Below are 22,522 nucleotides of genomic sequence, written 5' to 3'. Positions count from 1 at the left end.
TGGCAAAATCGATTACGCAATTTCTCACATGAAAGTGATGCATGGATGCGATTAATTAATATTCGATGTTTAGTATTAAAACCTGAAGATCATATTAATTCATATATTAAAATGATATCTGTTTTACGTGAAGAACGTAAATGGAAACTTGTTGATGTTTATTATAATAAATTTTTATCGAATATATATTCACCGAATGTAATTTTATTAAATTTAAAAAATCATTGGGCTAAAGATAACAAAAAGTTTTCGATAACTTTTTTATCATTATTTAATCGATTATTAAATTGTGAAGATGAAGAACGAATTGAACATATTCTTAACAAATATAAACAACATAAAGATGTTATATATAAAGTCTTTAAATTCGAATCAAATAATAAATTAAATTCAATAAAAAATTATATTAATGAATATAATATTAATGATTTGATAATTGCAAGATTGTTACGTATTCAAGGTGAATGGGAATATCAATCATATTCAAGTAAGAAATCTTCACCAGTATTAACACTTACAAAAATTAGTAAGTTATTTGAACGTTCGAATATTTTAGTTTCAAATGATTATCGAACTTGGGGTAATTGGGCATATTCTAATAGTCGATTATTATCACATTTAAATGAATTACGTGAAACTTATGCAATTAATTCTATTTGTGGCTTTTTAAAGGCTTCACAATTAAGTTTAATTAATTCATTAGAATATTTATGTCAAATGTTTTCTATTATATTTCGTTATGGTGATTCATTAAATTTAACAATGGAAATATGTAATGAAATTATATCATTACCACCAACAATTATCATACAAATTATACCACAAATAGTTGTACATATATCACATAAAAGTCAACAAATATCACAACTCGTACAAAACATTATAACTGTGTTTGGATCCGAACATTTCCAAGCAGTGATATATCCATTAAATTTATTATCAATGTTAGAAGATAATTCAATTAAAACAATTGCAAAGAATTTATTAAATTCATTTCAAGCACAAAGTCCAATCGAATATTCCGATTCAATGTTATTAATCTCCGGATTACATTTAGCAGCTGTAAGTTGGATAGAGAATTGGATTAATGTACTTGATACTGCATCCAAAGCACAACAAAAGAACAAAAAAGAAATAGTCATCAAATTATTACAAGAACAATTTAACGCATCCGAAAATCCGAAATGTGAATTAGACAAATTATTAATTCGACAATTTAGTACATCTTTAATGCGATGTCATTCATCATTTGATAAATATATTAAAGGTATTAACTCATCAACAAAGATAATGTGGGAACATTTACGCGCATTTTTCTCCGAGTTAAATATGCAATTTAAGAAAATGGATTCAATTGATTTGAATAGGATATCAAAGGAATTAACTTCAAAACATAACTTCCAAATAGCTATACCTGGTACATATCAAATTAAATCGAATTATCCAAACATTAATTATATCGAACCGAATTTACATATACTTTCAACACAAGCACATCCTCGTTCATTATATATGATAGGTAATGATGGAGTGAAATATAAATTCTTATTAAAAGGGAATGAAGATATTCGTTTAGATCAACGAATAATGCAATTCTTTAAACTTGTAAATAGTTTATTATCTGCAAATAGAAATACACGAAAATTAAACGTTACAATTTTGTTATATTCAATAATACCTTTCGCCCCAAACGCTGGCTTAATTTCTTGGTTAATCGGTTCGGATACTATCCAACAAGTGGTTAATGATTATAGAACTAATAGACATATTAGAAGGAATATCGAAGGTGAAATTTATAATTATTTTTGTGGAAATGCTTACTTGCATTTGAACGCTTTACAGAAAAGTGAAGTGTTCAATGAAGTTGCATCAAAAACAAATGCATTAGAAATAAGAGAAATGTTATGGTTAAGATCTCCCAGTCCTAACGCTTGGATACAAAGGAATTTTAATTATACTATCTCAACTGCTATTATGTCAATGACTGGTTATACTATAGGATTAGGTGATAGACATCCTAATAATATAATGATACAAAGACATACAGGAAAAGTGATTCATATCGACTTCGGTGATTCATTCGAAGTGGCAATGAAAAGAAAACAATTTGCTGAAAGAGTTCCATTTAGATTGACAAGAATGATTACGAACGCGATGGATTGTGGTAGAGTTGATGGATTGTTTAGAAAATCATGTGAGGATATTTTGTGGGTTTTAAGAGATAACCAAAGTCCATTAATCGCTTTGTTAGAAGTGTTTGTACATGAGCCAATTTTTAATATGAAACAAATCATGAACGAAAAAAGAGGAGCAAGAGCAATTTTAGAAAGAGTGGCTCAGAAATTAAGTGGTGCTGACCCAATTAAAGAAGATGACACTGAAAAAACTTTAGACGTGGGAAAACAAGTTGACACATTGATCAAGATAGCATCGGATCCAATGGAATATAGTCGACATTTCTTGGGATGGTGCCCATTTTGGTAATTAATAACGTTTTTAGTGTAAATAAACTTCGGAAAATAACTTTTTGAATTAAGTAAACGTTTTGTGTAACTTTTTGATTCATTTATTCAAATGATGTCATAGTTTTTGCAATGCTATGCGCGTCCAATCAAACATTTTATTACATTGATCCATTTCAAGAAGAAGTTTGCGGACAAATTCCTCCACAGAATTTTTTTGCAAATTATGCTACTCAACAACCATACGAAATTATATCATACGAACAAAATTTTCAACAGGACCCTCAGCCTGTGAAATGTAAACAGCAACTAACTAAAAAAGAAATACAAAAAAATACAGATAATGAGTTACATTCACTGTCATATCAATCAAACATTGAAAGGATTCTTAATTACAAATTCAAAAACAAGAAGTATTTAAATGTTACATGCGCTAAATCACATACACCTGAATCGCCACAATTTTATGAATTTAATCGAATGGAACTATATGGTTATTCTTTCCTTTATTTCTGTGCTACTGAGTACATTTTTAAAAAATTTCCCACCTTCACTATAAAACAATTATCAGATATCCGAGGGATCATTTCTAGCAAAGACATACTCAACAGCTATGCGTCTAAACTTGGAATTGATCGGTTAGAAATACTATGCAGAACGTATCGTGTGATGTATGCAATTATCGGATCAATATATCTCGATGGAGGAAGAGAAGCCGCAAACAGATTCGTTGATCAGCTGATACAATATGCGTTCGACCACGATGCTTATTTAAGCAAACTGTTAAAGAAGCAAAATGCATCCATTTGCAAAATTAAATCTCGCTAAGGCCATTTCAAAATAAAGAGTAATACAAGCAAAAAGCTTCACGATTAAAATTAGCATGACCTTGTAATAATTTAGAGAAAGATAAATAAAATTTGTATGTGAAATTTTAAAAAAAAAATGTCAATTTTTACGTTTACGAAAATGAAATATTAATAGCTTTGACGTGGTAATAGCTTTCAGTGAAAAAAATTTAATCTTTTTGAAATTGGACAGTTGAAAATTCTGATTGTTTAGAAAAAATAAGACTTATATGATATTTTAAATTCCCTTAAGAAGAAATTCTATCAACCATGAACTCTTGTCCAATACATTTGAATATCTTTATATTTAAATAGATGTTTTATCGAAAAATATGTAACAACAATAACTTTAAAAACCAGTTTTTTAAAAGAAATCGAAAATTCACCTTGAACAATTGTCTCAAGGTATTTTTGGTGATATTTTTTGTAATTTTTAGGGAAAAGTGCACGTTTAATATTTGCTGAAAGATGAGCTTGGACCCCCATAGAGAGCTCCAAAAATATGGAAGAGACATTCGTAGAATTGGAATGGCACGCCTCCCAATAAATATTGAACGTGTGTGTCTTGTTTTTTGTAATACTAATGCCTTTCCATCAAATGCTTCATTAATCTCATCAATTCGTATTGCTAAACTGGGACGTTGGGTAAACAGTGAAGTATTTTTCATTGAGAACCCTGATGTCCGCGAATTTGGTGATGTTTTATGTCATTTTTCTTCATATACGACAAAAGAGTTATTTATTTATTTTGCAGGAAACCCAATTTCACAAGATTACACAGGTGACAAATCTATCCTTAAACTTCGTGATGGATCAATAAGTCCAGATTCGTTTTATTCTTCAATCAACGATAAACCAAATGACCTCAAAATCATTATTGCTTTTGATGGAACTAATGATCCCGAAAAGTGGAATCCTGAAAACTATGCACTTACTGAACCGGGCGTCATTTTTATTGCGCCATATCCTGATCTTTCAAAAGCCCATTTGCAACAATTTGACCTTAAGAACGAATCAATATTTGTTTATGAAATGTACCTAAAATTAAAGTCTGATCCATACACAACAGGACAAGATATACAAACCCATTTACAAAAGATTTTACTCAAGTTTGGTCAGAAAGTTAGTTGCACTTCTCATCCACCAGAGCTTAAAAACAGTGCAATCTTAGTAATATAATAATGAATAAATTACTTTTTTTTTTCATTTGAAATATTTCACTTAAAAAACCAATTAAATTTTCATCTCGTGCTGCGGTATATTTGATTTTTAAATACATTAACTTTTTGACTTTTTCAAGATTTGAAAATTTGTAATTGCAGTTAAATCATCCCATAACATAAATTATTCTGGTTTCTGATGCCTATTTATATTATTTAAATGATATATTACATATGTGATCAAGAAAACAAAGCTAAATTTTTTCAAAATCTTTTGGAGAAAAATGAACACGATAGAGATATTTCAATTGAAATTCAGAGAGGCGTTAATGTGTAAAGTTATTAAAATTTTGTTCCTTTTTTATGGCCAACAAAGAAGAGAATGAAAAGCAAACAGTTGAAAATATCAGCAGTATGAACACAATCACAAATGAAGATCAAATTAAGTCAAATGATGATATACTTGGAAGGGAAAAACCATTCAAAACAATATTCATGATGTCACTTGGACCCTTCTTTGCCGAAATTGTTGCAGCAGCATATGGAATTATAGATTCTTTTTGGATTTCTCAAGCTTGTGATGAAGATGGTCTAGCAGCATTATCTCTCTGTTCTTTATTAGATACTATAGGCCGAGCGTTTGGTATGTTTGTGAGTTCTGCTGTTTCATCACAACTTTCCAAGCTTAGAGGTCGAAAAGAATATGATTCGATATCACAAGTTTTTGCTGATATTTTCCGCTTCTGCTTTATACTTGGTATCATTTCACCAGCCATTTTAATTCCATGTACTAAACCTCTTATGCACTGGTTTAGTGCCACCGATAAAATTGTTGATCTTGCCTTTTCTTATATTGTACCAATTCTTTCTGGTTCCATTATAACGTGTCTTAACCTTATGTTTTGTGGTATGCTTCAATCTGAAGGTCGATCGTTTGCTTATTGTGCAGTTCAAATTGGTACCTTTATACTTAATGGTGGTGTTTTTGATCCTCTTTTCATGAAAGCCTTTAAGCTTGGAATGTTTGGCGCAGGTTTATCTACAGTTTGCTCCGAGTTTTGTACCATGCTCGTTGTTGCCGTTTTGTTTTTCTTCAAGAAGTTCGATACCAAAATCACATTCTCGAACTTAATACATAAATTTTCACCTGAAACAAAAGATGCGCTTTCAGTAGGGTTTACTCAATTTGTTTCTCACATATGTTTTAACATTCCAAGTTTCTTTTCACGGAAATATGTAAGCATTGATGCATCTAAATCCGAATATTCATTAGTTTTGACCGCCTATAATGTTGTCCTTCGGACTTGGTCTATTCCAGGCTCATATTGTCTTGCGATGTCTGTTGGTTTTCTTCCAACTGCATCATATGCGATTGGTGCAAAACGGTATAAGCGCTATTTAAAGCTTGTTTTCTGGGCTTTGATTTTAACGTTTGCTTGGTGTGCAGTAATCGAAGTTATATTGTTAACGCTTGGAAGTTATATCGCTATTCCATTTGGAAATAATACAAAAGAGTTTCGAGATCTCGCGGAAAAGATGTTACGAATTTCGTATATGTTTGCAGTGTTAATGGGAATACCAGAAGTAACCGGAGGTATATTACTATCTACGAAAAAAACTGTTCCAGCTTTAATAGTAGCAATTTTAACACAGTTTTTACCTGTTCCAATGTTCGCAATGATATTGTTTTACACAGATAAAACTTATGATGTAGTTAGATTAATGTATATGTATGCACTTCACGATGTGTTTTCAGCAGTCGTAAGTTTGCTTTTCATGATACCGGTACTATATCAGATTAATAAGCTAGGGAAAGAAAGGAAGAATTCGTTGGTAAATGACCAGCCATTGTTGGCAAGCCAATGAGAAAACCGCCGCCGGTTTCACACAAAAAATGGGGTTTGAGTGGAGCAAACGGTTACTTTGCCAAAGTCATAAATTCTTTTGTGTTTATAATAATAAAATATTCTTTTTATAGAGCAATTTGATAATTTTTTATTTCATCATATTCTTTTTATTATTTGATGGTTGAAAGTTGACTATGAAAGATTAAGAACTGAAAATTGGATCTGAATAATTTGAACGAAATCACAAAAAAAACGAATGGAGAACATTGAATTTTCAATGTTCGATCGAACAAAGTTATTAAAAAAATTGTCAATTTTTTCGGGGGGTGCAAATTTGTCAATAGGATGTCTGATGTACCTAAATCAATTTCCTATTTGAAGGAAGCACAAAAGACTATCAAAAATTACCTTGATCTCCTTGGCATTCTTAACGAAAAATTCATAAATCCATACCAAAATAAATTTCCAGATTATCAAAGCAGTAAGTTTTGGTCAATATTTAAACGAATACCAGCTGTGATGGAAAGAACCGAATTACTTAATAAAGCAATTCAAGATCATATTGATGCTAATGATCCTCAAAAACCAATTTCAGAAATTTTTGCAGATATTCAACAATACTTCACAGTTTATTTTGATTATACCCAAAAGTACAACAAGGTTTATGAAAGCTTAAAAGATGAAAGAATCAAAAACAAAGAAAAAGATGATTTCTTTGCAGAGGCCGAAGATGAAACCAATTTCCCAGTTGAATGTCTTTTACTTACGCCCATTCAACACTTATTATTTTTATCTCCATTACTTGAATCACTTCTTGAATATTCAACCGTTAACGGTGAAGACTCTCTTGCTTTAAATAATGCGCTCTCACTTTCCAAGAGTGAAATTGCACGTATGAGCATTCTTTTCAACGAAGTAGCTGACGGTGAAGAGATGCAAAGACTTGAAAAGACGATAGACGGTTTTGACGTGGCAAAAACCGGAAGACGTTTATTTTTCAAAGGCGAAGCCACAAAATTCTCGCGAAAAACCAAAGATGTCCGTACAATTATCATTTTTAGCGATGGCCTTTTCATCGGCAAAGGAAATAAGTTCACTCGTTTTGTTCCATTAGGTGAATATAGGATCAAATCTGTGGAAGACAAAGGACCATTCCTTAATGCGGTCGACATACTGACAAAAAAGAAAAGCTTCAGAGTTAACTTTGATAACCCTAAGCTTAAGGACAGAATACTTTCTGCATTTACAGAAGCATGCAATATCTTTCGGCGAAAATGGCCACAGGCTCCAAGCAATGCGGACTTTGCTCCTGTGTGGATTCCGGATGAACTTGTACCGAAATGTATGATATGTGATTCCAAATTTACATTAATTAATAGGAGACATCACTGTCGAAATTGTGGTGATTGTATCTGTAGCTCATGCGCAAAACACAAAATAACATTGCAATTCTCGGATAAGAAGCCACAAATGGTATGTAATAAGTGCTATGAACAATTGACAGCAAAGAAGACAGAACAAGAAGAGAACAAAACAGAACAAGAATAAACGATCTAATTCTAGGCATTTGAAAATATATTTTCGTATTCAATTGTCAGGTCCAATTCAAAAAATTATATTTTCTAAAGGTAAAACTTATACGTATGAAGAGTGTACATTACCTTTATTATTTTTATTGATAAATATCTAAATTTGAATATTTTTAAATTTATGTTTTTTTTTTTTTTTTAATCTATACCAATTTTATATAGCTTGATGGTTTTAAACACCACATTAAATAATTTTTATCAAGAGACAAAATTTCATAATGTTGCTGATTTAATTTCTTATGAGACAATGTATGATATTCCAATCTATTACTACATCAGTAAATAATGCCTCTTGGATTTATAGAGAAAAATTAGGCCGAAATCATCGCTGGCTTTTTATCCAAAAAATCTGGCTGGCACTTTTTAAATTGAGTTAAACCGCCTGCCACCGGATACTCCTTTACATAAATTTCAAATGAATTGAATAGGAAAAAAAAAATAAACCAGGGATAATTACTTCTCAAAAAGTTCTATCGTCTCATTCTTCGATATTTTTCTCAACCTAAACTTATCGTCATCAATTGAAAATACAGTGGCTACGTCGACCGAATAACCAATCAAAAACCAGCATAATAACTTCAATCACGATTTTGCATCTTTTCTTAATTATTGCTCACATATTTAGGTGTACGCACGACATAGAACAAGATAAGGTTCTTCGTTATGCACCACCAACTAAACTTATTCGTGCTGATTCTAATGAAACAAAATTTCGAACAGATAATAGAAAACCAATTAGAGTACATTTTGACACGTCTCCAATAACGAGTGACTCAATTGATAGCAACAGATGTTTTGCATCAGGACAAATTAAAAATGGTCAAACTTGTCAAGCAGAAGATGTACTTACAGCAGATAAAACAAAAGTTATCTTAGAAACCATTAAAAATGTTCAGCAATACATCCATAATATTGTCAATGTAACACAATATGAAGGCGAACTTACACTTCGTGATATTACAGGTTTGACTGGTGTTAACAAAACAGTAACAGGTATTGATCTTTATCTTTTCGTTGTATCTCGACCATTTGGCTCTACCTCGTCCACTTTAGCCACAGCATCAACAATAGATGTCAATTACAAAGATGAAGATAAAGGTCGTCCAGTTGAAGGTCTTGTCACAATCAATCCAGCCAAGGTTCCAAGCCAACCACAAAACGCGAGTAGTGGTGATCGCCAATTTTTTGTCACAATTGTTCATGAACTTATGCATGTTCTAGCCTTTTCCGCCAACCATTTTAATCGCTGGGTTGACCGTGCCACTGGCCAAATGTATCCCAGCACAATAACGCAATATGTGAATTCATATGGATTAACCCAACGATTCATCAGCACACCCAAACTCACAGAATGGGTCAATGACCGCTTCCAAGTTCTTGACAAAAACTTAGCCACTTTAGGATTAGAAATTGAAGATGGCGGTGGTTCTGGTACTGCAGGATCTCATCCAAACTCGCGCTTATACTTCACTGATGCCATGCAAGGTATCACATATGGCCCCGGCTACTTCACTGGTGTCTTTTTCTACACGTTATACGACTCGGGATGGTATGATCCCAACTACACATTCATGGAAGAACTTGTTTATATGAACATGAAGTTACACAAGACATCTCCTCCAAACCAAAACGTATTAGTAATGCCTCCGAAGTTAACATTTCCAAGTGATTACTTCTGTTCATCTTCGTATCAAAACTATTGTTATTATGACTATTCAACCAAAGCGAACTGTAACATCCGAACAGAAGCAGCGGCGCGAAGTTCGACGGAAGGATTCCCCGCCGAGGGCACCAACGAGTCACTATGGATCAATCCCGACGGCGGAATGATTGGCTCCGAAGAGCTCTTAGACTATGCGCCTGTGTTAACCCCCACTTATTTGAACTGTCGCAATCCGAATGTGCCGAATGAATATCCTGACTACGCGCGCAGCTTCGAAACGTACGGCCCGAGCAGTGTCTGCGCGTACAGCACGATGATTGGCTCCATCTACGACTTGACATTGACTGCGAACCCCATCTGCGTGCAAGCGCGCTGCGGCTCCGACGGAAAGATACGTCTGATATTGAAGGACGGAGTCGAGTACTTGTGCACGCGCAAGGGAAAGAAGGTGTACCAGAAGGGAAGGCTCGGATACGTCGAATGCCCGAACGCAGACGAGGCGTGCGCGAACTTGCCGAAGACACCAATGATCGACGTGCAAAGCGTGATACCGGATAGAGGGCCGTCGGACGGAGGTAACTTCTTGTCGATCATCGGAAAGGACTTGAACACTATGCAAATCACTGAGCTGAAGTTCGGAGATATTGACATGTTGCCGTACATAGTAACAAATACCGATGACGGAATTTTGTTGAAGTTACCAAAGGATACCTTGCAAATACCAGAAAGTATAATTATGGTGCCGCAAACATTGAGCATAAAGGCCGTGGGTGAGCCAGATACACAAATTCAAAACTTTTACACATTCACAAGTAGAACATACGATAGTAACGCAGTCAGGCAGTTAAAAGTGTCGGCGGTATTAATCGTATTTGTATCATGTGCGCTATCGTTCTTGATTTGAGTAAATACATTTTATCTTTGAAGTGTTTGCGGATGTTAAATATGTATTACATTGATATGAAATATGTATTACATTGATATGAAATATGTATTACATTGATATGAAATATGTATTACATTGATATGAAATATGTATTACATTGATATGAAATATGTATTACATTGATATGAAATATGTATTACATTGATATGAAATATGTATTACATTGATATGAAATATGTATTACATTGATATGAAATATGTATTACATTGATATGAAATATGTATTACATTGATATGAAATATGTATTACATTGATATGAAATATGTATCATATTGATATTAAATATGTATTACATTGATATTAAATATGTATTGATTAATATGAATTATTTATTTATTTAAATTTTGCTGTTGCTTCTATAATAATAGTTACGATTTCTCCGTAATTTGCTTTTTTTGCTAATATTTTAGCTGTTTCAAATTCTACAAATAAACTCCAAATGTTAAAATGAATTTTTGAAATAATGAAATAAATTTTGTTTTTAGCATTTATATCAATTCCTTTTTGTTTTAATAATAATTTAACAATATCAAAACAACCTTTACTTGCTGCAAGCATTAAAGCAGTAAAAAGATTATTTTATAAACGCCAAATTTTATGATTTAATTCCTTATTAATAATTGAAACTTTAAATAAAATTTACATATATTTTGAAGATTAATATCAATACCTTCTTGTTCAAGAAGTAATTTAACTATTTCAATATGATGATTTTGAGAAGCTATCATAAGAGATGTATAAAACGATATAAAAGAATTCCAAATTTAAAATTGAAATCCAATTTTATATAAAAAAACATCAAATCCAAAAATCTAAAACTTTTAGCATTAATCTCAATTGTTTTTTGTTTTAAAAGTAATTTAACAACTTTAATATGGCCATTTTGTGATGCATACATAATTCCAGTCCAAAAAAATTTAAATTCATTCCAAAAAATTTAATGAAATTTGATATTATTTATACAAACTTTGAACAAAACAATAAAAAATTTTTGTGATTAATATCTATATCTTTCTGTACTAAAAGTATTTTAACAATTTCTTTATGCCCGTTAATACAAGCAAGTATTAATGATGTATCATATTATTTATAAAAATTCCAAATTAAATAATGAAATCCAATATAAAAGAAATTAGCTTCAAATATTATGAATTAATATTATTTTCGTTAACATTTATTCCTTTATTAAGAAATAATTTCACAATATCAATAAATCCTTGTGACGATGCAATCATAAATGATGTTAAATATAAAAAAAAGAAAACTCCAAAAATAATATAGAAATATTATAACATTAAAATTAACTTGAATTTTACAATTTATATCAATTTCTTTTTGTTCAAGAAGTAATTTGACAATTTCAATATTTCCTTTTTCACATGCAAAAATAAGAGCATTTTTAAATAATATTTATAAAATCCGATTTTAAAAATTAAACATTGGTAAATAAATATAAACTATGAAAATTACTATAAGACATTTTTTGAATTAATATCATTTAATTTTTGATTAACAAGTAATTTAATAATGTTTACATTGCCATTTTGGACAGCTAATAAAAGCGCATTCATTTTTTACACAAACAAACACCAAATATGAATTTAAAATTGTAAATCAATTAAGTTAACATTAAATAATTTTAATTAACATCTTTTACATTAATATCAATTCCTTTTTGTTCTAAAAGCTTTTTAACAATCTCAATATGATTATTTGAACATGCATACATAAAAGCGTTTCGAAATTATTTATACAAATTTTAAAAAATTTTAATAAACAATAAATTATTTAAATGAATATATTATAATTTAAATAAATATTTATATCATTAATATCGATATCTTTTCTTTCGAGAAGCATATTAACAATTTCAATATTGCCATTTATACAAGCAATCATTAATGGCGAAAAAAATATTAAAATCATATATTTTATTTAAATTTGAAATTTCAAATTATTTTCAGAAACTTTAAATGAAATAAAAAAACATTTTTTGAGTTAATATCTATGTCTTTTATCTTAAGAAGAAATTCAACAACTTTAGTTTGATTCATTTGAGTTGCTAATATCAGTGGTGTATTAAAAAACTATAAAAAATTTCAAATCATATATTTTAATATCAAATTAATCAAAGAAACTGCGAATTAAATAAAATTACATTTTTTATATTTACATTAATATTTTCATTTTCAAGAAGTAATTTAATTATATCACTTTGAGATTGATGTATTGCAATTAAAAGTGCTGAATTATAAATATTCGACAAATTCCATAAATTATTTTTAAACATAAAAATAATAGAAAAAATATATAATAAAACAAAATAACATTAGCAACATTAACATCAATATCATTACAGTTCAGAAGCAACTTAACAATTTCAATGTTACCATTATATATTGCATAATTTAATGCTGTATTAAACAATTATAATAAAATTCAAAATATTTTTTAGAATTTCAATTGAAAGAAGTATTCCCTATACATGATAAAAAAACATCTTTCGCATTAACATTAACATTTTTCTGTGAAAGAACCAATTTAACATGATCATAATTATTTTTTTCTGATTCCCAAATAAGAAGTGTTTTAAATATTTATAATAAATGCTTTGTGTTCTAATTAAACACGTGCTAATTATTTTCAAAATAAATATCATAACCATTAATATCAATTCCCTCTTGTTGAATAAGCATTTTAACTATTTCATTGTTATCATTTTGAAATGCACATGAAAGAGCTGAAAATAACACAAATAAATTTTCGAATATAATTACAAAAAACTTTACACAAAAGAAATAAACAGGAAATTAAACAAATAAAAACCAAAATTTAATATTATTCCTTTACACCCTAGAAGTAATTTGACGATTTCAACATAACCTTTTGAACATGCGATATTAAGTGGGCTAAAACAAATAAAAAAACATCACTAAAAAAATCAAGTAAACATTAAAAAAAATTAAAATAACATCAGACGAATTAATATCAACATTGCCTTGTTCTAGTATATATTTTACAAGTTCAATGTTTCCAGACATTACTGCAGAAGGAAATAAATTATTTGATAATTTAAATCCTTCCAAAGTCATAAAATATTTCATTAAATATAAATTACCATTTTTACAAATTGTTTGACATAAACATTTTATTTCCTTATTTTTGCTAAATAAATAAAATAAAATATTATAATTATCATAAATAATACATTTTTCCTCTAACGCGTTAATATTATCCAAAGTGCAAATATCATTATCAAGAATATAATGAAATATATCATTTCGATGAAATTCGATTGATGCTTCTAATGCTCCATTAAATGATGAGGAACACTGTAAACACAAATGAATGATTTCTTCATTTTCACCAGCAACTGCATATTTGCCTGTATTATTTGCATTTGCTCCATTCATAAGTAAATACTTAAAACATTTAACTGATCCAAAAAATGCTGCATAATCAATTAATGTAACATTCTTTTGATTGATAAATGAACATCTTTCATAAAGTGATGGCTCAATTCTTTGATTAAAATCGAAATTTGCTTGTGATGATATTTCTTGAAGTTTTTCGATTTCATCATTTCGAATTATCTTTGCAATTTCATTTGGATTAACTCCTTCTTTAATATATTTTTCACGAAGTTCCCAATCATTCTTTGAAAATTGTTTAAGGGAGGAAAATATATAAATTGGTTTTTCTTTATTGTGATGTCTAAAATAGTCAGATTGGATTGTTCTAATTGTATTTTTTCCAATTAACTTTTCATTAATCATAAATTCAAGAAGATAAAATGATTCTTTGGTCTGTAAATTAAGAAGAAATAATGTAAATATCTCGATTACTATATTTTTATTTTTATCAAACTCTTCTTCATTTTCATTATCAAGAAAATGACAATTAAGAAATTCAACGTTTTTCAAAATGATTTGTTCAATTGATACTTCAAATTCTTTTAAAAAATGAAAGAGAAGAATAACATTATAACATTGTTTGTAAAAAGAATAAGAAAGTCGGCATATAATAAAAACAAAAGAATATGGGTAATTTTCATCAAATAAATCAATGATTGATAGAATGCTTGAAGAAACATTATCAGGATTTAAATTAAAAATAAGTTGTTCAAGAGATGATAAGATGTTAATATTCATTTTAATTATAATATTCGTTATTTTGTAATCCAATATTTGATTCGGGTAAAGCTAAGAAATGAAAATAAAGTTCATTCTTCAGGTGTGGTGGAGGTATTTCTACTCATGAGTAGTTTCAACTTGAAACCTACTTTTTTTACCAAACATATTCAACAGTTTAAATAATATTTATGCTAACATTAATTATTTTTTGTTCAAGATATGATTTAACACTTTTATATGACCATTATCATTATGAAAAGCATATAACATAAATTCATGAATTTAAAAATAAATACAAAATTATATAAAAAACGTAAAATTTTAATAAATAAATATATTCATATTAAATGTGTTTTGTCCAATAAGTAATTACCAAATTCTCAATATCTGAATGAAGAATAAAATTTTAATCATTTTAATTTCCTTCCACATAAAGTTTAAATTTACAACAAACAATAAATTTTTTCAGGAAAATTTTAATCCCAAACATTACATGTAATTACTTTTTTTTTCACATGTAAATTTTTTTTTAATTTGAATGAACGGACATTTTTTAATAAAAATCAAAAATATATAATTTTATTTACAAGTTTTTGATACAATGTCACAATTTCACTAAAAAGATGAAACAATTGGAATCATAAGGAACAAAACCTTCACTTGGAAAACAATATTCACAAATCCCCAAATAGATGAGACAACATAAAATAATTTGCTGACCAAAGATCCGTATTTGAATGCAATTATTGTGTATCCAATTCCGACAACTCCAGTTCCCGGAATACCAATAAAAAGGAAAAAGAAGATGAATATAACAAAAAACTGCAATGTAACCAGTGCTGGATTCCGTTCGTTTTCACGCGCTGATTTGTAAAAAGGATAATATTGACAATAAAAAAGCATAAGAGGAGCCAAAAAGAGTGTGAAAAGAGACATAATAACTTCCCTCCAAGGAACTACCAAGTATGATTGAATCATTCCAGAAAAACATTGTGAAATAAAAGATATTACTAAAAATAAAGAAAAAGAACAAAATGATATATATGCAAAATGTACTGCACCAAAGTGATTTCGAGGAATCTCTTTTTGCGCATCATGATATATGATTGGGAAGAAAAAAGGAAAATTTGGTTTTTGATTACTTTGTTGACATACAGTATCCTCATGAATTAAGGACTCATGCGGAACCATTGGATCAATTTTGGCATCAAATGGATTTGGAAGTAATGCTTTCTCTTCAATATTGTATTCCATTTGGTGTTTTGCCTACAGGTTAGATGATAACTTTTTCAATGCATAACAGGTAGCAATTTTGAGAGCATTTCACTTCATTTTGAAATATCAAAATTTTAAGTAAGTTTTCAAATTTTACTAATTATAGTAGATAACTAATATTTGTATTACACACTAATATATTTGATGCTACGAGAGTGCCCCCAAGTATAAACCATCATTACAAATAAACATTTTTAATTTTCTACAATTTTCTCATAAGTTTTACAAAAGATTTCCATTGTATCATCTGTTGTTTTAAGGAAATCAGAAGTTTCAAACTTGATTTAAAATATTCATGTCTTACAGTATCTTTGTTTGATTTGGAATCGATTGTTCAATATTTTTATTAACAGATAACAATTGAATATTCAACAAAACACGTTAGCTAAAATAAAAAGAAGATGATTAGATTTGCGGTAATGCTTCCCATCAGTACAATCGGAAAGCTGGTTTTCCGCCTCCAAATTATTCAAAAGTTTACACTGCATACAAAATATGTTCAAATTTTTGGCACTTTTGTTAAACTTTAGTTTACCCATGGGATCATTCTCTGTGGTCGCATGGATTGCACTAAGTATTCTTTCTTCAACTTCTCTAATCTTACTCATGAAGCTTGTTAAAACTCGACTTACATGCAAATATACAATAACACTTTCAACATTTCATTTTTTGACAACTTGGATTGGTCTCGAAGTTTTGGCATGCATGGGTGCCATCAGGAGAACAACGTCTGTTCCTTTCTTCAAAAGAGTACTTCTAGCCTTTTTAGTTATGACATCAATTATTTCAATGAATTTCAATCTTGGAAGCAATTCCATTGGATTCTATCAAATGTCCAAATTATGTTGTATTCCATACATGCTTATATGGAACACAATTAATGGCAAAGCTAAGTATACAGCTCGTGAAGTAATTTCATTAGCTATTTTACTCTTTGGTGTTGCATTATTTTCTGTATCAGATGTTGAAGTCAATCTTATTGGCACCATATATGCAATTATTGCTGTAGTATCAACTGCCCATAATCAAATGATGACTGGTGAACTTCAAAAGGAATACAAATTGAACGGCCCTGAGCTCCAACTTGCTGTCATCCCATCGGAGTTTGCATTTGGCGTTATCTGTTCAGCATTTCTCGAAAACATCGGCGAGAACACGTTTATTTCAGCGTCATTCGACAAAACTGATGTTCTTCTTATCCTTGGCACGTGCGTATTTGCTGTTGGCGTCAACATTGCTACATTCGGACTAATCGGGAAAACATCGAGTGTTACATATCAAGTTGTTGGACATGCGAAAACAGTTCTTTTGTTAGTGTTCGGATATATCTTCTTCCCATCGAAGTGGGAATCAACAGCACAATGCGTCAGAGCAATATCGGGCATAGTAATTGCACTCATCGGTGTGTTCTATTACACAAAGGTGAAATTGGATTTGGCAAGTCAAAGCCAAATGTTAAAAGAAGAAAAACAGCCATTCTTAGAAGAGGAAAATAAAGAAAATAGAGCTTGAAATTTATAATAGTATGCGAGATAAGACATTTAATAAAACTTTTATCAGACTTATGAATTTGTTTCATTGTTTTTTTCTTTGTATGTTTCATGATACATAAAAGTAATATAACCTTCAAATCCAATTCATAGTTTTAACAAATAAATCCGAAATAAGACTATTCGTGGATATTTATATATTAAAAATAATAATATTATGTTTAGTTAGGTATCAAATGGAATTTTTTCCTTGTATTCCTTTGTTGTTTTTCGAATAGCAGAAGATTAAGTAATTTATTCAAAATCTATCAAAGAAGTATTCATACTTTTTAACATTAATAAATGCACATACAAATATATGTTAAAATGTACAGATACACTGTATATATATATGGAAACACAAAATTTTAATTTCCTCTAAAATATATTTATTCACAAACATGCAACAGTGTACTAATTATTTTCATTTGGAAATGCCCTTGTTTCGATAACAGCTCCAATCGGCATATGGCACGATGGCCACTGAGCGTTTGGTGCAGTGTAATGATACTTCAGCGCTTCGTCTTTTGATGGCAGTGTTAAGTGTCCGATTGGACTTAACATATTCGTGATGAATATATAATCGTTGACAGCAAATTCTTCGTTATCCCATTTCGTGAATTCTACATCACCATAATGTTCATCATACGCATTTCTATATGTTCTTTTAAGTGTAAATTTGTTGTTTGGATCTTTTCCATGTTTGAGTAATATGTCTTCATCAGAATTCGGTTCGAATCCAAGACTTCCACAAAAGATAACTTGGCTTTGCAGTGAGTCAATATGTTCAGCAATCATATAAACTTGAGATAATAATACTTCAGGTTCATATTTACAATTATGTAATCCTGCATTAACTAAAATATAAGATTTTGTTTGATAACGAATATAAGAGATTTGAAATACATCATCATTAGAAATAAGTTGAAGCTTTGATATGTTTTCATTTTCGGGTAAATCAGAGAATGAAACAGATACATTGTTTTCAATAACAGCTCTGGATTTTAAGTAAAAAGTGGCAACGCCTGTTCGGGGTGCTCCATATTTTCTGGGGCGGTTTGCAAAAGACGATACATAACCGTAGCCGATGGTCCTCATTTGATCTGATATAAAAGAAAGTTGTTCCTCTTCAATGTCTTGAACACACAATAAGCTGGGCTTTAGATTAGTGATATTATTAAGAAATGACTGTGCTCGATGCTCCCATTTGAGATAACGTGACGGACATTTTGGAAAATTACTTGGAATTGCATATTGCTGAGCTGTTATATTCCATGAAATAATGGAAATTGAACTTGCTGTTGTGGTCCATTTCATTTGTGGTGATTGTGCAGAAGCTTGATTGTATTTCCGAAGTTCAATCAAGGCTTGCATTTGCGTTTTATATTCAATATTATTGCCACTAAACAAAAGGGTTTTGAGTTTTAAACATTGTGAAAGTTCTGGAGGTAGAAATGTTAAACAATTGTCTCTAATATCAAGAACTTCTAAGTCTACACATAATCCAATTTCTGATGGTAACCATGTCAAGTTCAATCCATGCATATCTAAACAAATAACGTGCTTTATTACTTCAAAAGTCAAACGGGAATTTGTATTATTAGGCCAAGAAAGAAATCTTAAGTTTGTTTTCCCATTTACTTTTTCTTGCATCTTTTTCACTTCATAATCACTTGAAATTGGTGTTATAAATGTTTGATTTGTATTTCTCATTACGTTTAGCAACTTTCTAAGCAGAACGACTTTCGATGGAAGCTGTGAACTCAACTGGCCATTCAATTTCTGAGTAAATAATTTAAAAAGTGAATGATGAGACAATTGATCGTCGTGAATGCAATAGGAAAGTGTCAAGTGCGTTTTTGAGGTTTTTTGTACAATAAACGTAATTTTTGTTTTTTTTATTAAGATTTAATTTTTATAATTTTTTATTTCAAAATAATATTTGGAAAATATTTAAATTATTAATCCAGCATATGGATGCATCTAAAAATGGACATACTGAAATTGCTTCTTGAACAAAAAAGAATTCATAAAATTTTGTAGAAATTTATTATAGGAATTTGATATTATTTTAGCAGGTTTTATGTTTCAATATAATACCAGGAAATCATGAAAATTTTTTGAAATCGCATTTATGTTTGCTGTTGAATATGATCATATAGATATAGTTAAATTACAAATTACTTCTTGAACAGAGAGGAATTGATATTAATGCTAAAAATATTTATTTCATTTGATATACATTCTAATAATATGGAATTTCAAGATAATATTTGGAAATTATCCAAAATATCTAAAAAAGCGCTTATTTTATCATCTGAAAAATGTCATATAGTGATTGTCCAATTGCTTCCAGCAGAAGGAATTGATGTTAATATCAAAGATATTTACTTATGTCTCATAAAATCTGTTCTAATAATTCGATAGTACAAAATTATATTTGAAAATTATAAAATTATTTAAAATCGCACTAATGTAAGCTGAAAGAGGTAATATAAATATCTTCAAATTACTTTTTGATCAAAAAGGAAATGAATTAATTGACAAAGATATTTGTTTGTTTTATTAATAATTTGTTTATTAAAATTCTGATTTCATTATTATTTTCTAGTTTCTTCAAATTAAATATACTGCACTTAGTTATATTATCTTAAAAATTATATAGAAATCATAAAGTTACAACATCTGAAAAATCTTAAGCATTACATTTTTGTGTGATGAATTTAAAGCTAATTCTAAATAAAATTTTTTGCCTTTAATATACTTAGAATTAATAATTTCATGAAATTTTATTTATGTAATAAAGTCCTTAATCAATTACATTTGTATCTTCAGCAACACATGTAAATCCTTCGAAAGCTTCCTGTGTTTCTGTTGGTACCAAATCAGGGTCTTCTAATGACACTCCTGTTGGTTCCTGTGTAAATTCTTTATCAAAGTTTGACGTATCAGTCTGATAATAAATTGTTGGCTTCCACATTGGTTTAACTCTTTTATGTAGAACGTCATCCCAACTTATATCCTGGAAGAATGGATGTCTTTTGATTTCTTCTGCATCATCTGGTCCAGCTCCCAATCTTTTCAATGGGTTTTTCTCTAATAACTTACTGATTAAATCCACCACTTCTTTACTAAGGTAATCTGGACACTTTACAGGTTTGTTAATTATATTTTGTTGAACTCTTTCTGGGTTTCGATTAAAGAATGGTGGTTCTCCAGTAAGAAGCTCATACATGAAAACTCCAAGTTCCCACCAATCTACACTTCGAGTATATGGTTGCATACGACAAATTTCTGGTGCTAAATATATTGGCGTCCCACAAAATGTAGTTGTAGTATCTGTAAAAGTTTTCATGTTGGGTTTAGCAAAGCCAAAATCTGTAATTTTTATATGTCCATCTTCATCTATCAGAATATTCTCTGGTTTAATGTCGCGATAAATTACACCATTCTTGTGAAGATGTTCAAGTCCAAGAATGACTTCTGTAACATAAAATTTTGTGCGTCGTTCAGAAAAGCAATTCTCTTTTCGTAATCGTTCGAAAAGTTCACCACCAGGAACATAGTCTAGAACAATAAAAATCTTTGAATCTGTTTGGAATGCGTAATGTGCTGAAACTAAGAAAGGATGATTGTTTTGAATAAGAACTTGACGTTCATTAAGAATCTGATCAACATAATTGTATTGTACAAGTTTGGCTTTGCTCATTGATTTTAGAGCGTATAACTTATTGTTACGCTTGAACCTTACAAGTGAGACTTTCCCAAAATAACCACGACCTATGACTTTAATGATTTCAAAATCATTAAGAGTAACTGGAATTTTGTTTTCTTGGGATATGGTTTCATTTATGATGGCATTGATTTTGTCTACCCAGTCATTACGTTCATTTTTTGTTTTAACTTGATATGAAATTGATTGTGAGCCATTTGTTATTGTAAAACAATAAGGTCTACGATGAACTGAAAATGTTTTTATTTGGCAAAACTTATCAATTGGTATTCGAAAATTTTCTTTTCCTATTTTTTGGGAATATTCAATAAAATTGTTTTCTGAGATAACGCAATATAATCTTTTCCAGAACTTAAAAACACCACGAGGTGCATGTAAGTATCCTGAGTACTGTATGTTTTCTCCCATTTTTTGTTGTGAATTCATGTTCATCTACCTGAAACACCCAGAAAAAGTTAACTTTGAATTCAGCAGGTTTTTTTCTATTCAATTGCGGAAATTATTCATACAAAAAGTATAATTAAATGCTTTATTTCACTTTTGATGAATTCCCAGATTTCACATAATATTGGAAGATACAGATTAACAACTTATAAAATTTTAAATAACAAAGATATAAACCAGTTTTTAATCACATAAAATATCAATGAATTTGTTTTTTACAATATTAAAATGTTTTGAGTATTTTGAAATATTTTTCTCATTTAAAAAAAATTGATTAAAATAGAATAGTGCTATAATCATACAAAAGATTGATTTGTGACATGTCTAATGAAGATTTTCCATAAAAATTGATTATTGTCTCATGAATGTTATCAAGACTTCAAATTCATAAAATCCGTACGTTATATAACTTCACTTTATGCGTTTATGAAGCCGTTTATTTCTGCCCATCAACGGTTAAATCTTAAAATTTTCCAAACACCAAATGAACATCCCATCTGATAAACAAAATTTTGTTCCTGAGAATCATGATGAAGAGGAACATAATCACGAAAGTGAAGATACACCCGAAATTCAAAATTTTATTTTAGATAATCATCATGAGGAATCAGTTCATGAAAATGAACCAATAACAATATCACAAGATGCTTCAGAAAATGCTAATAAAAATAAACATAATATTGAAGAACAAAACAATGATAATGATGAAGCTAACAAAGAAAAATCAAACACCAAAGAAGAAAGTGTTAATGAAAATGAATTTATAGATACAGTAGAAAATTGTAATTCAGATGATCATGACGAAGAAGAAACAAATAATGAAAACAAGTTATCTAATGAAGAAGAAGATACTTCAAATGAGGAAGAATCGATTGATGAATATCCACTTTAT

At 29.6% G+C, this 22,522-nt stretch overlaps 6 protein-coding genes across 6 annotated transcripts; 4 read left to right on the top strand and 2 right to left on the bottom strand.

Annotated features, from left to right (window-relative positions):
* Positions 1 to 3,838: 3,838 nt before the first annotated feature.
* On the top strand, positions 3,839 to 4,489 carry GO595_008874 (Clan CD, family C14, metacaspase-like cysteine peptidase; the record flags this gene model as incomplete). The annotated part of the gene is made up of 1 exon (XM_067922496.1): positions 3,839 to 4,489. The coding sequence occupies one exon, from the start codon at positions 3,839 to 3,841 to the stop codon at positions 4,487 to 4,489; it is 651 nt and encodes a 216-aa protein (XP_067770956.1).
* Positions 4,490 to 4,833: 344 nt separating this feature from the next.
* Positions 4,834 to 6,336, top strand: GO595_008873 (MatE family protein; the record flags this gene model as incomplete). The annotated part of the gene is made up of 1 exon (XM_067922495.1): positions 4,834 to 6,336. The coding sequence occupies one exon, from the start codon at positions 4,834 to 4,836 to the stop codon at positions 6,334 to 6,336; it is 1,503 nt and encodes a 500-aa protein (XP_067770955.1).
* Positions 6,337 to 6,836: 500 nt separating this feature from the next.
* On the top strand, positions 6,837 to 10,473 carry GO595_008872 (uncharacterized protein; the record flags this gene model as incomplete). The annotated part of the gene is made up of 2 exons (XM_067922494.1): positions 6,837 to 7,630; positions 8,532 to 10,473. 2 exons carry the CDS (start codon positions 6,837 to 6,839, stop codon positions 10,471 to 10,473), a joined length of 2,736 nt encoding a protein of 911 aa, XP_067770954.1.
* Positions 10,474 to 16,461: 5,988 nt separating this feature from the next.
* Positions 16,462 to 17,436, top strand: GO595_008871 (phosphate translocator protein; the record flags this gene model as incomplete). The annotated part of the gene is made up of 1 exon (XM_067922493.1): positions 16,462 to 17,436. One exon carries the CDS (start codon positions 16,462 to 16,464, stop codon positions 17,434 to 17,436), a length of 975 nt encoding a protein of 324 aa, XP_067770953.1.
* Positions 17,437 to 17,867: 431 nt separating this feature from the next.
* Positions 17,868 to 18,998, bottom strand: GO595_008870 (Endonuclease/Exonuclease/phosphatase family protein; the record flags this gene model as incomplete). The annotated part of the gene is made up of 1 exon (XM_067922492.1): positions 17,868 to 18,998. One exon carries the CDS (start codon positions 18,996 to 18,998, stop codon positions 17,868 to 17,870), a length of 1,131 nt encoding a protein of 376 aa, XP_067770952.1.
* Positions 18,999 to 20,262: 1,264 nt separating this feature from the next.
* Positions 20,263 to 21,618, bottom strand: GO595_008869 (AGC family protein kinase; the record flags this gene model as incomplete). The annotated part of the gene is made up of 1 exon (XM_067922491.1): positions 20,263 to 21,618. The coding sequence occupies one exon, from the start codon at positions 21,616 to 21,618 to the stop codon at positions 20,263 to 20,265; it is 1,356 nt and encodes a 451-aa protein (XP_067770951.1).
* Between the last annotated feature and the right edge of the window lie 904 nt (positions 21,619 to 22,522).

Source organism: Histomonas meleagridis (assembly GCF_020186115.1).
Source record: "Histomonas meleagridis strain 2922-C6/04-10x chromosome Unknown contig_78, whole genome shotgun sequence".
NCBI lineage: Eukaryota > Parabasalia > Tritrichomonadida > Dientamoebidae > Histomonas > Histomonas meleagridis.
The sequence above is the reverse complement of the archived record's forward strand: the minus strand, read 5'-3'. Positions and strand labels throughout refer to the sequence as shown.